At 37.8% G+C, this 16,898-nt stretch overlaps 2 protein-coding genes and 1 pseudogene across 4 annotated transcripts; 2 read left to right on the forward strand and 1 right to left on the reverse strand.

Moving 5' to 3' along the window:
* The first annotated feature begins 4,383 nt into the window (after positions 1-4,383).
* LOC147275837 (magnesium transporter MRS2-I-like) lies at positions 4,384-7,782 on the forward strand. The gene is made up of 11 exons (XM_086253078.1): positions 4,384-4,943; positions 5,075-5,104; positions 5,357-5,504; positions 5,608-5,729; positions 5,913-5,987; positions 6,321-6,548; positions 6,629-6,673; positions 6,769-6,813; positions 6,914-6,943; positions 7,064-7,183; positions 7,373-7,782. The coding sequence occupies exons 1-11, from the start codon at positions 4,671-4,673 to the stop codon at positions 7,457-7,459; spliced, it is 1,203 nt and encodes a 400-aa protein (XP_086109204.1). The 5' UTR covers positions 4,384-4,670; the 3' UTR covers positions 7,460-7,782.
* A 1,246-nt stretch (positions 7,783-9,028) lies between these two features.
* DRIP2 (DREB2A-interacting protein 2) lies at positions 9,029-13,219 on the forward strand. 3 transcript variants are annotated; one of them, XM_086253076.1, is made up of 8 exons: positions 9,029-9,217; positions 9,333-9,561; positions 10,308-10,407; positions 11,105-11,438; positions 11,595-12,037; positions 12,153-12,203; positions 12,441-12,513; positions 12,659-13,219. In XM_086253076.1, exons 2-8 carry the CDS (start codon positions 9,447-9,449, stop codon positions 12,830-12,832), a joined length of 1,290 nt encoding a protein of 429 aa, XP_086109202.1. In that variant the 5' UTR covers positions 9,029-9,217; positions 9,333-9,446; the 3' UTR covers positions 12,833-13,219. The 3 variants fall into 3 exon arrangements, with proteins under 3 accessions (XP_086109202.1, XP_086109203.1, XP_086109201.1); XM_086253075.1 differs by lacking the exons at positions 9,029-9,217; positions 9,333-9,561 and adding an exon at positions 9,600-9,876; XM_086253077.1 differs by lacking the exons at positions 9,029-9,217; positions 10,308-10,407 and having other exon boundaries at positions 9,402-9,561.
* Positions 13,220-15,515: 2,296 nt separating this feature from the next.
* Positions 15,516-16,827, reverse strand: LOC147275839 (PRA1 family protein E pseudogene; annotated as a pseudogene).
* Between the last annotated feature and the right edge of the window lie 71 nt (positions 16,828-16,898).

The raw sequence follows: 16,898 nt of genomic DNA on the forward strand, positions 1-16,898 counted from the left end.
TACGGTGCAATCAAAGCACTCAACAACTGCGGTGATGGTAATATTTAATTGCACACATATAGGGAAATTCCAACCAACTCTTTCAAGTTTGGGATTATTATATAATTTATATATGGATTTTAACAATTTGTTATCCTTTTAGAGTATGCCTTAAAAGATACTTACTAATGTCGTAAGTTGTAAGTTATCACTTAGAGAATAATTAAAGAGGTTTAATTGTTTAGAAGTGCCAAATAGAATGCACATGAACCCAAATTCATTTCTTAATCTCATTTGAATTGAAATGAACATGAGTTAAAGATCATAAGCATAATCATATTTCTGCTTTAAAATACAATTTACGGCTTTCAGACAATATTGGAAATGCCTATATACAGTAAAACCCCTGTAAATAAATATTTGATAAATTAATAATCTCAATTAAATAATAAAACATTTCGGTCCCAACTCGGGTTAGTGTACTAAAATAATAACCTCGCTAAATGCATAAGATAGTAATTTTTCTTGAAATCCTTTAGGACCAAGTGAATATAAAAATTAATAATTGATGAAATACATAAAATAAATAGCACATAAAAATTCATAATACATATTAAGAAACTTTTTACTTAACAACTTCTATTTTCTCAATTCACTCAATTCAGCTCTTTCTCAAAATATGTTTCTAAAGTCGTTTGCTTTTTCTTTGTACCTAAATCGAATTGAACCTCATCCTTAATTTTTTTGCAATGTACATTTGATATATTTTTTCATTTTGAATAAACTTGATCTTCTAGTTCTTAACTTATTTCGAAAATGTATGTATATGTACTTATCTTGAATGCACTTGATCCTTTAGTTCATAATCCATGTATATATGTACTTATCTTGAAATCACTTAATCTTCTAGTTTTGAACGTCCATTTAAAAGTTTAAAGTCATATATGTTTTTTTTTTTTTTATAAGATACATTTATCTTTGTCAAAAAAAAAAAAACATGAACAAAAAAACATAAAACTCTTTTAAATTAATAAATATTTTTTATCAATAAATTAATAAATTATTCATTTATCGATATATAAATAACCCTTCTAAAATAAATTTTTTTCTTAGTCCCTATAGTATTAATTTATAGGGGTTTTACTGTAAGTAAAGATAAGAGCAAATTATAATTTACACCCTGAAGTTTGGCAGCTTCACATGTAAGCTTTTAAGCTCAATATCTACCTCATGTTTCCATTTTCAATTTTTAATTTAAATAAAAGAAAATGCTAGGGAGATCATCTCTTTGTACCATCTACTATATTATCTCTTTAATAGAGGTGGGTCATACTTGTATTGGTGAGTCTCACCTCTATTAGAGATATAATACACTAGATGTTACAAATAGATGGTCTCCCTAGTACTACTATCAAGCTCGTTTGGTTCAAGTTTTGGAGGTCTGAGAATGAGAAATCAATTTCATTCCATGTTTGGTAAGTACAGGGAAGCGAAATCAATTTCTGGTCCAAGTGAATATGATGGCATTATTGGAGGGAAAATGAAATCATTGTTGGAGCAATGAAATTGATTTCCCTCTCTTATGAAAACATTTATTACTTTTTTTTTTAAACAAAACTAACCTTGCTATTATTTCAAAATAAGTAATAGATTAGGGTACAATTAGAAAACTAACCAAACACATCATTTATTGCTTCCAATTTATAATTTACTTTCTCAAGCTTACCAAATACAAGAAAAATAATTTTACTTAGGGTTAATTACATATATATACCTCAACTATACACCAATCATCAGTTGGGTACCTCTGGTTTAAAAATTTTCATTAGGATACATCAACTTATGTTTTTTGTCAATTGAATACCTCCGTTAGTCTGACCGTTAGGAAGACCGTTAAATGCCTACGTGGCGCTGACGTGGCACACGCGGACCCCACCATTAAATATTAAAAAATAGCCACGTAAACCAAAAATAATAAAATATTAATAAAACTTTGAAAATGATATAAAATATTAAAAATAATTGAATTTAAAAAAAAAAAAAAACAAAAGCCCAGAATCCCCACCGCCTCCCCCCGCCTCCCCTGCACAACCAGAAAAACATCTCCATCATTATACAGATCACAGATCCCTCAATCAAATCCCCAGTTGTTTTTTTTCTTTCTTCTACTACTCTCATCATCATCATCTTCATCCACTCTTAACCACCAAAATCAAAGCCCAGACCCCCTGCACCTGCCCCCAGCCACCCCTCCTCCCCACACTCATCAATAACACGCCTCAAAGGTACGCCGTCGTCGTCGCTTAGAAGGGCAAGACCCACCACTGGATCAAATTTGGGTTGCTCTGCATTTTCTTTTCTTGTTTCAAATCTGGGTTTTCAAATCTGCATTTTCTTTTCTTGTTTCTTTTCTCTCTCATCTCTCTCTGCCTCTCCTCTTTCTCTCAACCCTGAAACCCACCAGCCCCAGCACCACCGAATCCCATCTCCCCCAGCCCCGACTTGCCAAATCAGACGACACCGGCGACCGGAGCTGCTGGTGCAACGGACTCAAGCACAGAGGGCTTCTCACCAGCAGAAACGGTGTCGTTGCTGATGCACCAGTTGTAGCCGAATGGGTCCTTTAGCTTGGCCACGCGCACACCTGGACGGTAAGGGTCCTCCGCCACGTCACCCTCAACAACAGCACCAGCCTTCACAGCACTCGCGATGGCAGCCTCCAGGTTTGAAGAAATCTGAATCTCAATGCAAAACCTACTCGCTCCCTCCATGTCCACAGCAACACTGGCCACCACAACCCAACCCCCAACCCCCAGCCCACCAAAACCCATCCCCTATATCCTCCCTCTCTCTACTGTACTTTCTCTCTCATCTCTCTTTGCCCCTCCTCTTTCTCTTAGCCCCGAAAACCACCAGCCCCACCATCACCGAATCCCATCTCCCCCAGCCCCGACCTACTACCCTCCCACCAAAACCCAACCCCCAACCCCCAGCCCACCGAAACCCATCCCATGTATCCTCTCTCTCTCTGCCTTACTTTCTCTCTCATCTCCCTACCTCTCCTCTTTTTCTTAGCCCCGAAACCCACCAGCCCCACCAAGACCGAATCTCATCTCCCCCAGCCCCGACCTGCCGCCCTCCCACAATAACCCAACCCCAGCCCACCGAAACCCATTTGAGTTGTTTTTTTTTGTTGCATATGTTCGATTGAGTTTTGGTTTTAATTTCAGGTGGTGCATATTTGTTGGTTTAGTTTCACATTCAGAAAAGCTTGCTGTGGTGAGTTTGCAAATTCATATTTGTGGGTTTTTGGTTCAATAGTTTTTAATTGAGTTTAATGGGGTTTTGGTTTTAATTTCAGGTTCCAATTTGTTGTGGGTACGTTAGTAGCATCTTTGTGAGAGGAAAGGAAGAGGCTGGGTTGGGCAGGATAGGGGCGGGCTGGGGTGAGGGGGTGCGATGGAGCTGGCTAGGGCTGGGTGGCAGAGGGAGGGGCGGGGATTGGTAGGGGAGGAAGGGTGAGGGAGGGGGCTGGGTAGGGAGGTGAAGTCGGGCCAGGGGGGGCGGGGTTTTTTTTTTTTTTGGTCTTTTTTTTTTTTTTCTATTTAATATAATTTTAATGGATTTTTTATTTTTTTATTAATTTTTGTACATGTGGCTATTTTTAAATGCCAAGTCAATATTTAATGGTGGGATCCACGTATGCCACGTCAGCGCCAATTCAGTAGATAACGGTCAGACTAACGGAGGTATTTAATTGACAAAAAACATAAGTTGATGTACCCTAATGAAAGTTTTTAAACCTGAGGTACCCAACTGATGAGTGGTGTATAGTTGAGGTATATATATGTAATTAACCCTTTTACTTATCTTTCCTTTGAAAAATATAAAGAAATTAATTTCTCAACTAAACGGGCCTTAAAGAAAAAGGAACACCTGGACATGAAAGGTGGACAAAAAATTGCATTCCTTTTGATACGCTAAAAATAGTGAGCATGTCTTGCACAGTGTGTGGAAACACTCATTTTATACATTTCTTAATCCTTAACGTGCATGTCAGACGCTTAACAACTATCCTGAACGAATCCTAGTTTTGGGTCGTATAAGCCCCCTTCAACATATCAATACATTTTTTATTTTTATATTTGATTAAAAAATAATCATAAAAGATAACAAAATGTCAAAAACGGATGTGAGTGAGTGAAGGAAATTAAAAAACTTTTATGAAACGGACAAACGGTGACATAAATAATTAAATATATAGCTCTGCTTCATAAATTTTTTTCTACTGAATGAAGGCACGCGCCATTCCATGCGAGTGAAACAAACTCCGACCCATCTCTTTCTCCTTCCGTCTAATTTTAACTTGCAGTGAGTAGTGTACGCTCCACTAGCAGCAACCGAGCCATGCAAATATCTCTGAAATTATAAGCTCCAAACTTTTCACCATTCTTACCACTCCCTCCAAACCCCAAACCCCCGCCCACCAAAACCCAGATCACCAACCTCCTCACAAACCAAAACTCAATTCTTCAAACCCATGAATTCTCGGTAGTCAGTGCACACATAAGCACTCTTGCCCAATCACTAAATTTTCCAATTCACCAACACCCACAACCAAAGTGACTGACTGATTGATTGATTGCTTGATTGATTGATTTTCAATAAGAAGAGCAGCTTAGAATTTGGAGATGAATGGTTTGGAAACGGCTCGAGATGGGTTCTTAGTTCCAGTGGAGGTTCAATTTTCTCAATCTGCTGCTGCTAAGAAGAAGGCTGCTGCAGCTTTGAGAAGTTGGATTTCGTTGGACCAAAATGGGCAGGGAACCGTATTGGATTTGGACAAGTATGAAATTATTCGCAGAGTGAACATTCACGCTAGAGATCTTCGACTTCTTGATCCATTGTTGTCCTATCCTTCTACCATCTTGGGTAGAGAGAAAGTGATTGTTCTCAATTTGGAGGTCAGTTCCCATTTTCAGAATTGTGATTGCTCAATTTGTTCCCCTCTTGGTTTTCTATTTTTATTTATTTTTGCTCACTAAACTGTTTTGTTTTGTTTTGTTTTGTGTGCTTTTTGGGATTTGGGTTCCAGCACATCAAAGCAATAATCACAGCAGAGGAGGTAAACCTTTAGCACACTTTTTCTTTTTGTCCTTGCTCCAATGTTGAATTTGAAAGTGATTTTAATTATTTTTATTCCCTGATAATGTAGCACTAAGCTAACAGTAAACTAGTAAATCACTACTGGTAAAGAGATGGGGACTTCCATCAATTTCATCTTACTGTGCATAATTCACTAACAGAGTGATTTCCAATTTCCAAATGTATTGAAGTAAAATTTGAGGCAAATGATCATGTTTTGGTCTTGGAGTAGGTGTTGCTTAGAGACCCATTTGATGATAATGTATTGCCTATTGTTGAGGAACTTCAAAGACGTTTACCTCCAGTAAGTGCTAATTTCCATGGCCAAGGAGAAGAAGAAGACTCCGGGTTACAAAAAGATGTCGAAACCAGTGAAGAAGGTATGAATCAGTGGGTTGTGGGTTTAGGTTACTTAGAATTAAAAATGACAATTGTCTTTTACTTAATAATTTATATCCTGGTTGTTTGGCTCATGTCACTTAGAATTTCCATTTGAATTCCGGGCATTAGAAGTTGCATTAGAAGCTATATGTAGTTTTCTTGATGCGCGCACAAGAGAGCTAGAGACTGATGCTTATCCAGCTTTAGATGAGCTGACCTCCAAGGTAAAGGCTTGTTTGGAAAAATTTCATTTTTCTTTTTCTACTTAGCTGAAATTCCTTGATTGCATGATCCTGGTTGCATGAACCTACTAAATTGCATTAAACTTAATAGTTCATCATACATTGATGGAAGGAAAGCTTTTGTAGATTCTTCTCCTTTGTTCAAACAGTTGGAATTATTTGCAGATCAGCAGTCGTAATTTGGATAGGGTGCGTAAATTGAAGAGTGCGATGACCAGGCTGACAAATCGGGTTCAAAAGGTATGTTGAATTACTGATGTTATATAGTAACATGGGGCTTCATGTCAAGTTAGACTGTTCCATTTATGCTTCTGAGTTCTGAGCCCCCATATATAGAACATTCATACATTATTTAGTTACTAAATTGTTTAGATATCCTCTGACCGTAGTTGTTACTGTGATTTATATGGAGTGATGCAGGGGATTTTCATGATTTAGTCTCTGATCAATTCCCTAAATAATATTGTATTTTTGTTGTTACCATAAAGGTAGAAGTCACTAAAATGAACAAATAAATTTAAGTTCCATTTATAAACATGGATTTTAATTCCACAATTGAATAATGGATTCTAGGTAAGAGATGAACTCGAACAGCTTCTCGATGATGACGATGACATGGCAGATCTTTACTTATCAAGGAAGTTGGATGGGACTTCACCTCTGAGTGACTCTGGTGCTCCAAATTGGTTTATGGCCTCTCCTACCATAACTATAGGCTCAAAGGTATCCAAAACAAGCAGGGCAAGTGTAACAACAGTTCAAGAGGATAATGATATTGAGGAGCTTGAGATGTTGCTCGAGGTTATATTTCACCATAGGTCTTGTAGTTCTCTTGTTGAGCCAAACCTGAAGCCTGAGTAGAATCCTGTTATCTTTTGCAGGCTTACTTTATGCAAATTGAAGGCACATTGAATAAATTGACCACGGTATGTATCATATTACTACTGTCTCAGCACACTAATGAACATCCTAATGATATGAGATTAAAGCGCGTAAATAAGCTAATCATCTTTCTTACCAGCTGCGTGAGTACATTGATGACACAGAGGATTACATTAATATCCAGGTAATGGTTCAAAATAATGGAAACATGATATGAAAACTTTGATACACTAATTTCCAAACATGATATTAACATAACTGACCTAATGCATATGTTGTTGCAGCTTGACAATCATCGGAATCAGCTAATTCAGGTAATGTCTGTAGGATCCAAATAGATACATACTGTGCTCATGTTTTATAAGTACATATATATATATATATCCCTTTTGATAATTAACATGTATAATTAAGTTCCCTGTGACCTGTGACAGCTAGAGCTGTTCCTAAGTTCTGGAACTGTTTGTTTGTCTATATATTCTTTGGTGGCTGCAATATTTGGCATGAACATCCCATATACGTGGAAGGAAGATCATGGCTATATATTCAAATGGGTATGTACAGTATACAACCACGGATTTGGATTATATGTTGTCCTTGATTTTATATAGAAAAAAAGCTAAGCAAGGAAAATACTGTATCATATATCAGTATATCACCAAGTCAAAATCGCTTTACCTCAATAAACTCCAAACATGGAATATTATTATTTTCTAACTCCCATCTTTTTTAACATAAAATAGGTGGTCATCATCACGGGGATGGTTTGCGCTTCTGTTTTCGTATTTATAATTTCCTATGCTCGGCACAAAGGTCTTGTTGGATCTTGATTCACTCATTCCAAATGATACACTCATTCCAAATGATCTGTTGGGAAGGATATACATATACAATATAGCTTGCAGTAATCAGCATGTATTGTTTATGTACAATATAGACAACATTGGTTCATGGGTTTACTTGTAGACTTTGTAGTTAGCAATTAATTAATTAAACAGACTGAATAAACTCAATAAAGTGCTATGACATAATTATGAGTGTCGGTAACAATTAAGTTGCCTTGGTCCTTGGCATAAGTAAATGCATGAAATTTTTTTTGTGGAAATGATATTGGAACATATTATGAAGATTGCAGTAGTTGCTTTTTAAAGTAAATGTTTACGTGTGCATTGACTGTTAATAATATGCTGGATATTTTGGCAAAAAAAAGAACATGTAGATATTAATTGAAAGCAGAGTTGATTGAGAAAAAAATCTCAATATCCACCACACAATTGGGCCCTCACAATTTTCCTATGATTTAAATTGGTGTCACCCACTCCTTGAAGGAGCATGCCACATGTGGCGAACCATGTTTTGCGTGTTCTTCAACTATTGTTATGCTGCCTATCTACATTCTACATGGAATCTCATTTTCATTAATAATTAAGATCATGTGACAAAACTTATTAATATGGATTTTATCTCTATTATAATACAAATAGTAGTACAATTAGTGTTTGGCCATGACTCATGAGTGATATATCAAAGGTTGTAAACCATAGATTTAAACTTTAAAGCATCTATATAAGTGGGTTCCACTTCCACCCAGTTGGCCCAAGATATAATTTTGATGTATTCAAGGAAACCACCTGGCCTTTACCTTTGACTTTAATTCCAACATATATTATACACCCCCTAGGCCCTAACAACTCACATACCTTGCATATTTACAACGTGCCTCCAATGAGGATCAAGCCATCAAGAAGAGGTAAAAAAAGCTAAGGCCTAAGGGTAAAAAGGTAAAAACAATGATTGCAGTGAAAGGCTAAGTTTGAAGTAACTTGACTCAGTTCATCGCGTACAACATGAGAGCTTGAAGGAATCTCACAAGGAATGTGTCGTTACTTCTGGCTGTTTCTCTCTTTCTTTGTTTATGTCGATTTTATTCTATTTTTATTATTATTATTATTTTTTTTTAAAGAGAGAGAGATCAATTTATGTGACCGCACGCTGCACGCCTTTGCTATTATGCACATGTGGACACATTTCCGCAAGACTCGCCGTCCCAGTGCGCATTTTCACTTCAATGCGCATCCCCGGCGCACTTTAGCCCCACACCCCCATCTTGAATTGAACCTGCTCTTTAATACAGTAGTGCTAGATATACCACATTTTTATACCATAATTTCATACCACCTTATGTGGCAACTTACATGGCATTCATACATTGGATACTCAAAAATAAAAATAAAAATCCAAAAAGAAAAAGAAAAACTCTGTCCAATAAAGTAATGACACGTGAGATGGTATAAGAATGTGGTATAAGAAATGTGGTAAGTATAGCATTATAGATTATATCGTTTTTAAAACAACTAAAATAGGAAATAAATAAATAATTAAATATACAATACAAAAACAAAGAAAAAAACTTTGGTATTCATGCTCTTTATGACGAAGACAGCCTCTCGATTCAGATCAATAATCCGCAACCCTCTGTGCAAATCCATCAAAACCCACGTCAAATCCTCACAAATCGATCAAACCCATCTCATAATCTTACCTCCCCAATAACCACAACAAGCTCTCTTTTGGTCACCAATCAACAGGTGTTTATTAGCTTTCTCCCTGCACACGCATTTTGGTGAATTTTTCGTGTCTTATTTGCTTGCTTGGTCGTCTTCGTATTGTTCTGATTTCTGTCTTTTTTTGGGTCTAATGCAGGTGGATGTAAAGAAATGGACGTAAATTTTGTGTGTGCGGCAACATGCAGTGTGTGAATACGTGGGCGAGTTTGGATTGAGGAGTGGGAGTGCGAGAGGTTTTGTGGGGTTGGAGATGGCGAATCAGGTGGTGAAAGTGAAGAGGGAGACGATTCGAGCATGCATGACATGTCTGCTTTGCCACAAGCTCTTCAGAGATGCCACCACCATATCTGAATGCCTTCATACGTGTGAGTACTCCCTCCCTCGTGTCAATGGCTCTGTCTTCTCTGATTTTTGTTTGTCTGTTTCTGCTAGTTTGATTTTTGATTCTAAAATTTGGAGTCTTTTGCTGGATTTTTTTGGCATTTGATATTTTTAGGATCTGGGTTGTCAGTATTTTGCATTTTTCTTATCTGGGTTTGGCTTGGTTTGGCTCTTAATGGTATTTGGGATGTGGGTATTTGAAATTTCATGCTTTCTAGGATTGTTTCTCCTTTTCTTTTTATGTATCTCTACTGGAAGATCTGAGAGCAGCTTTGTCAGTTTGGACTGGCCAACCATTGGTGAACAAGCAAGCATTTTGCCTCGTTGATATAGTACTTGTTGATAGATTTGAATGTTTGACTAACAGTGATACAGTTTTGCTTTCCCGAAAGGCCTCTGGTTGCAGTGGCCTTAGTAGAGCATTGCGTTCATATGGGTTCATGACTGTTAAATTAATGCATAGAGTCTGTTCTTGCCATGTTGATGTTTACAGACATATAATTATGTTCAAAATCTATAGCACTGCGTAGTTTTCATAAATGGTTCTATTTTATTTTAGCTGCCTCTTTCCTATGATTAAGAATTTTGTCTACTTCCTTCTCCGGATTTTCTCATGCTTATTGCAGAACAATTTTGCTGAATTTTTTTTCCCAGAGTGAACCCCTGCCCCCAAATTTATCAGTCAGTGCACAGAATAATTCTGACAGATTGATTATTTGAACTTCTCCAGTTTGCAGGAAGTGCATATATAACAAGATTACGGATGAGGAATTAGAATTCTGTCCAATATGCAATATTGATCTGGGTTGTGTTCCGTTGGAGAAATTAAGGTTGCTATTTCTTTGCTTACCATTGAATTAAGCAAATAAGTACGTGCATGGATTATAATTGGAAATTTTAAGCCATGTTTGGTATCCTTCTCAGAAACTGTTTTTTGTTCTCGTTTATGGTATTTATGGATGAAATAAGGAATAAATTATTTTAAAACAGTTTTAAGTAGTATACCAAACGCACCCTAGTTTTCTTTCCTCTTTTTCGAGTAGAATCATTCAGTTTTCCTTTTTAGTCAAATGGCATGGTTTATGCCATCAACATACAACTTCCCCATATTGTTTTATTGGATAAGGACTATCATTTAGATGAGTGAGTTTATTCTGGGAGATGATGAAAAAAATGTTCAATATGTTTAGGTGAAATCTAGGTCTATCAATATTGGGAATTTATTGAGATGACAAAAGAAGAGGATGGTAGTAAATATGATATGCTTCCCAAATCTTTATGAGCTTTCTGTCCTTGTACGTGTGGCTTCATTTTGCAACCATTCCAATGTGCTTGATTTAGTTGCAGATATTCTCTGGACATCTTGTAATTTTTCAATCCTTGTACCCTTTTGATGCAACAATAAATTGTACATGTCGAGCAAGCATGCACATCCATTATGCAGAATAACCACATATTGGAGTAATCTTGAGATTTTTGTTCCTAATTCATGATATATTGACTACATTAGTTGACATTGGTTATCAGGCCAGACCACAACTTGCAAGATGTAAGAGCCAAGATTTTCCCTTTTAAAAGAAGAAAGGTGAAGGCACCTGAAGTTATGCCTTCAGCTACATTACCAGCTAGAAGAAAGGAAAGATCACTCTCGTCATTGGTGGTCAGCACTCCCAGAGTATCAACCCAGGCTACCATGACTGGAAGGAGGACTAAAGCTGTTGCAAGAAAGGCTTCTGCTTTACAAGGCTCCAGCTTTCTGGTTGAGAGACCCATTAAGAAAGAGGAAGACTCCATGGAAGATCATCCAGAGAGCTACAGCTCACCTGAGGCCTCAAATAAGTCCTGTCAAAACACCAGGCAGGTAAATGAGGGCAACATTCTGTCTTGTATATGCTTCCCCTGATATGCTTTCTTTAGACTGCCGATGGGATTTTGTTTCCACACGAACTTAAAAAGAAAGTATTGCATTTGGTAAATATACTAATGTCTTTCTTGCTCTCAAATTTGATTGGCACAGAGTTCTTTTTCTGCTGAGCCTAGCCAACTTGTATCCAATAAAGAAACTGAGAATGTCTCTGAACCATGGGAAGGGAAATTGGATCTTTGGAAACCTTTAAATTGTTTGGTGGAAGTTGCAAACAGGACCAAGTCTCTCAAATCCAATTCACAAGGTTCTGATAATAAATTAGAACCGGCGCATGCCATTGCCAGTGAATCTCAAGTTCGTAAATCCAAAATTAAGGACAACAAGCAGAAATCAAAAGTAGAGGATGAAAAGAATAGCAATGATCTTCCCTTTTCAGAAACAGTAAAACCCAAAAAGTTGCGTAGGGTTCGCCGAAAGAGGGAAGCTTTTGGAGAATCCAGCATTTCACCCCAAGCCGTGCTGGATGCAGCAAGTGGAAAACATGAAAGAAGAGTTGGTCCAATTTGGTTCTCGCTTGTGGCTTCTGAAGACCAGTGAGAAACAACTTTAACTTTGAAACTTTCTAACTCTATTTGGAGTATTTAAAGAATTTGCTTAACAAGTTGTTTTTCTTTTGTTCATATATTTATTTTATATTAATGGTTTCAGGGAAGGAGATGAACCCTTGCCTCAAATTCCCACAAGTTACTTAAGAATAAAGTGAGTTATCTTTGGCTTTTAGGCATGTTTGATGGTGCCATTCATTATTGCATGCCCACGCGTTCATTGTTGCAGTGCTATTTATAAATTCTATGTCCACTTCAGCACATGCTTGCTTCATTCTTACTAATTTTTGGAATACATTGTTACATGAAGTTGAAGTTGGGAGAATGATTTTGTTATGGAAATTTTCTTGTGCTTAAAGTCTTAGATGTCGTATTTCGTTCATTGTCACAGAGACGGAAATGTGCCTGTCTCGCTTATCCAGAAGTACCTAATGAGGAAGCTGGATCTCACTAGCGAAGCTGAGGTAAGAGAATCCATTTTTTACTTACCTAAAAAGACTACAGGCAATGAACATTAAATCCTCTGGCATAAGTCTTGTGACTACTAGAAATACTTTACTATAGTTATTGTGCTTCCTTTGGTAACGGTTCAATTCATAATTCTTGCAGGTTGAGATCAAATGCATGGGACAAATGGTGGTTCCCACATTGCAGATGTACAATTTGGTTGATTTGTGGTTACAAACAGCATCACCTTCGGAACGAATTCCAGCATCTGTTGGGTCCTCTGCAAAAGATTTTGTAATGGTCCTCGCGTATTCTCGAAAGGTCTCAAACTCCTAACCACACAATGATCTATGTTTTCCTTAAAATCTCCGGGACTGGGATGATCCGATCCGGCATGTATGTTAGAGTATGTGTTGCAATCACCATGTTGTCAACTACAGTAGGCCATGGCAGGGTCCTCGGGACAAATGAACTACTGAAAGAAACAATCGCTCATGCTCCCCACCTTCCATAGCGTGGCATGTTGTTCTTGGCAAATGGCCATTGCGATGACTGTAGTCTGTACCTGATCAAAGTTTTTATTTTTAAGCTTATTGTCGCCATGGAATGCAGAACATAAACCTGACTGATAACTGAGACACAGTTTTCTGGCGGCATGTACTTGTCTGTCTGTAACAAGATGTTTGTAGAATACTAATAATACCAAGATGTTACATTGAAGAAGACTTATTTACCCCTTCCCTTCTGATCTCTATGATAAGTATTAGAATTATAAACCTCTCATGTACTTCGTCCCAACTCCCAAGTACCATACTACTGTGGTTGCAGCTACATTGGTGGGTCTCCTGTCTCCTGGACTCTACTGGAGTACTGAAGTTAATTGATTCCCACAAAGACAATGGGCTCAGCGAAGTGAGCGTGATTTTAATTGAAATTCACCATGAATCTCAAGTTGGGGAAAGTCCTGTTTGTCCATTTTATTATTATTGCATGTTTTTCCTTGTGCATGAAGTCGTCCAGTCACTAATAGTACTATGCAACACATGGAAGTTGCCAAGTTGGGGTTGGAATTTGGCAATAGTGATTGATGTACAAAGTTGGCACAGACTTCGCAAGATTTTGATCTTCAAGAACTTAAAAAGTGATAGTGATGATTGAATACTGCAAGCTTCTTCCGATGCCTGTACTTGTGTACTCAATTTTGAGGACCTTCTTATCCTCAGTACTAATAATCTAATAACATGTGTCATTGTTTTTAAATAAGCTTATCTCATAATTGAGTAATTCTTATTGTTTTTTTTTTAAGTATTGACACATGTTATAAGTTTATTAGTCTACATCAGAAATTAATGTTATAAATTTATTAGTCTACATCAGAAATTGAGGATGTAATTATTTCTCTCCGAATAATCCATGTGCTTGTCATTGCTTATAACTTTATAAGTTATAACCTAGCGAACATGAACTGTCATTAGGAAAAGGCACAATTCAACCCAACCCAATCGTTTTGAGAAATTCTTACATATTTTATGTATATATAACAATTCTCTCATTTACAATAACTGATCACAACATCATTCGCAATAACTAATCATGTAATCGTCGATCTAGGATGTGAGTAGGTGACCGAAAGGAATACAGCAATTGTATGCAATAATTTTTCCTCTGCGGTTAGGGTCTGATATTTGTACTAAATTGTGATTAATTGTGAAACATAAAAGATGGGAAGGGATGGGCAAGTATGTAATGATTCAAGTGGCAAACCAGAGATGAGGTTTGTACTGATAGAAAAATACCATCACGTGCGCACGTGACTTCAGTTATCTCCCAGCACATAAAAGTTCCTTCCACACCTGATTATACTGTAATAGGCTCCCCATTGCCACAAAGCTGCAACCTCACTGCCTTAAGCTACTTGAGACGCCATAATGTCTCATGATATCTAATAGCAAGCAACTTCTCACACTGAATTTCCTGAAATTGAGACTCTACCTAATGCCCCGCAGCGCTGATCTTTGTCATAAAGCAATGTACAAAGATCAAACAATCGCTATATTCCAAGCATCCTTCTTTTATTTATAAACCCAAAAAATCCCTTGCCAAGTACTTCGAATGGCCAGAAAGCTCAGACATTTCCAATCCCTTTTGCATAAAATGTCACAAATACTGTGTAGAATACAAAAGGGCCCTACACCTTAACTAGAAAGCCATGACAGTGTTCTTATGGCAAGACTTTACTGTAAAAGGGTAGATAAATGATAAATCAATAATCTTATGGATTGACTGAAATGAAAGTACAAATCCACTCTACACAGAAATACCATTATCACATTATAGCAGACTAACCACATAAAGAGAAAATGAATCCTGTAATTGGCTTGCAATGAATGAAAGAATATATCTGTGAAACAAAATCTGTGATCATGTGGTGAATGCTTGGTTGCTTACTCTTACCCTACCAAACAATAACAGAATAATGTGAATCAAAAGTGTACTAGTATCAAGTTATCAACACTCCTCGACGAAAAAAAAACAAAAATCAACACTCCTTCATAACTGAATTCTGAGAGGAAAGCCCATGTGGAAACCAGCTAGAGATTTTAGGTCTTCAAAAAAGCACTGCAATAAAAGGCATTTGCTTTGCATAGACCATGACAGCAATAATTGTTGCTTTTCCCTTTTCCAATAATCAATTCAAAGACTTTATCCTCACATGGTATCATCCTGTATCAGACTTCTAGGTATCATCCTAAATCAGCAAAGCTGTGAGGGTGGCAAACTTTTAGCTCCCATCCAGCTTCCAAATTCGATACACGCCGGTCCTATAGCAGTCTCAAATATGTGTTAACTGTAGGTAAGTTGAATTGGGGCATGCATACTCATTAAACTGGGTGAGAACTAGTGGACTATAGTATTCAGAAGTTTTAACTCAACATAGCTTCTTAAACTTACCCAACAAAGAGTACAAAGGTAAAGCGTTGAGTTAGACAAATAATGAATAATCAACAGTGGAATGGAAAGGACTGAGCAATACATTCAAATGCAACTATGCAAGAATTTGTAACAAAATCAAAATTGAAAAATCTGTCACAGCAATATGCCTATAAACACTGAGCAACACTTTGAATCGAAATCGTAATAGAGTAATTGCCTTTACTACAAGAACTCAACAACATTACAATATTTCCCTTTAACAACCACACTTGAATCAACACTGTATATTGGCATAACCGAAGCAATCTGATACATGTTTAAGTAATAAAGAAAACCTGTATAGGGTGGCCAATTCACACTACATTTACAAAAATGGAAGGGGGAAAAAAAGCTGGATTTAAAACTAAAAGCAAAGAATAGAGCTTTGATCAAGATTGAATGGAATGCTATCTAAAAGCAGATCTAAAAAGAGCAAACAATGCCATAAGGCCCAAAAGGAACTTCTCCTACCCATCAAGATCTTGTAAATTCTTGGCGCAAAAGGTACCTAAGAACCACATCCATATTGAACCAGTATAACAGAATCCAAGCTCGCTAATTCTAAACACAAAATCAGCTAAAAGTTGGTGTATCCAGTAGGGCCAGTACGTGTGGGACTGCGATTGCTCACAACCGAAAGCAACCCACCTTCGGCAGCTTCTTGCTCGTCGCAATACAAATCCTCTGTACCCCTAAACGCTGCGTGTAACCCAACAAGCGCGAGCCCAATTAGAATCGAGACCAGCACGTTCAACCACACGTGGGTGAAAACCAGAGCCACGATGGTGACGACCCCGAGCACGACCGAAACGACACGGTCGTCGATGATTCGGTTAAAAACGACAAGTGGGCCGTCGCGAAAGAAGTAGAAGAAGAACCAGGCGACGAAGACGAGCAAGAAAACGATTATGGAGAGTGGGTGCCACAAGAGGCTGAGGAAGAGGATGAAGAGGACGGCCATGGCGTAGTTGACCCGGAAGTAGTTGAGGTTGCGCTTGATTCGGATTGTGGCTTCGCCGAAGGTGTAGGGGCGCGTGAAGTTGGAGAGGGGCAGGACGAGCTCGGGCCATGGGCGGCGCGTGGCGAAGAGGGACTGGGTCGTGGCTCGGGCGCGTGAGAACGTTGAGGTGGATGTGGTGGCGGTGGTTGAAGGGAGTGTGCCGTAGTGGGCTTCTGAAGTTGAAGACATTGAATGTGAAGCTGTCTGAGCTCAATTAAACCCTAGGAGAGAGAAAGAGAGAGAGAGTAGAGAGAGAAAGTGAAGATTTCTGAAATGGGGATCGGAGAGTTTCAGAGAGAAACAGAGAGGTTTCTTTCTGCCTAATTATCTCTGTTGTAAAGAGAAAAGGTGGACTCTGTTGCTGGTTTGATCTCTTGTGCTTGGTAAGTTGGGGTTGGGAGCAAGAGACGCGTGATTTAATTAAAGGGA

Source organism: Dryas octopetala, chromosome 8 (genome assembly GCF_963921425.1).
Source record: "Dryas octopetala chromosome 8, drDryOcto1.1, whole genome shotgun sequence".
NCBI lineage: Eukaryota > Viridiplantae > Streptophyta > Magnoliopsida > Rosales > Rosaceae > Dryas > Dryas octopetala.

What these genes read in the sequence shown, in the direction of transcription:
- DRIP2 (XM_086253075.1), top strand. Translation starts at nt 9,753, where the DNA reads ATGGTATTTGGGATGTGGGTATTTGAAATTTCATGCTTTCTAGGATTG. An exon ending in TTTGGACTGGCCAACCATTG is followed by an intron (nt 9,877 to 10,307) that starts GTGAACAAGCAA and finishes GAACTTCTCCAG; the next exon opens with TTTGCAGGAAGTGCATATAT. An exon ending in CCTGTCAAAACACCAGGCAG is followed by an intron (nt 11,439 to 11,594) that starts GTAAATGAGGGC and finishes TGATTGGCACAG; the next exon opens with AGTTCTTTTTCTGCTGAGCC.
- LOC147275837 (XM_086253078.1), top strand. Translation starts at nt 4,671, where the DNA reads ATGAATGGTTTGGAAACGGCTCGAGATGGGTTCTTAGTTCCAGTGGAG. An exon ending in AGCTTGAGATGTTGCTCGAG is followed by an intron (nt 6,549 to 6,628) that starts GTTATATTTCAC and finishes TATCTTTTGCAG; the next exon opens with GCTTACTTTATGCAAATTGA. An exon ending in AGGATTACATTAATATCCAG is followed by an intron (nt 6,814 to 6,913) that starts GTAATGGTTCAA and finishes ATGTTGTTGCAG; the next exon opens with CTTGACAATCATCGGAATCA.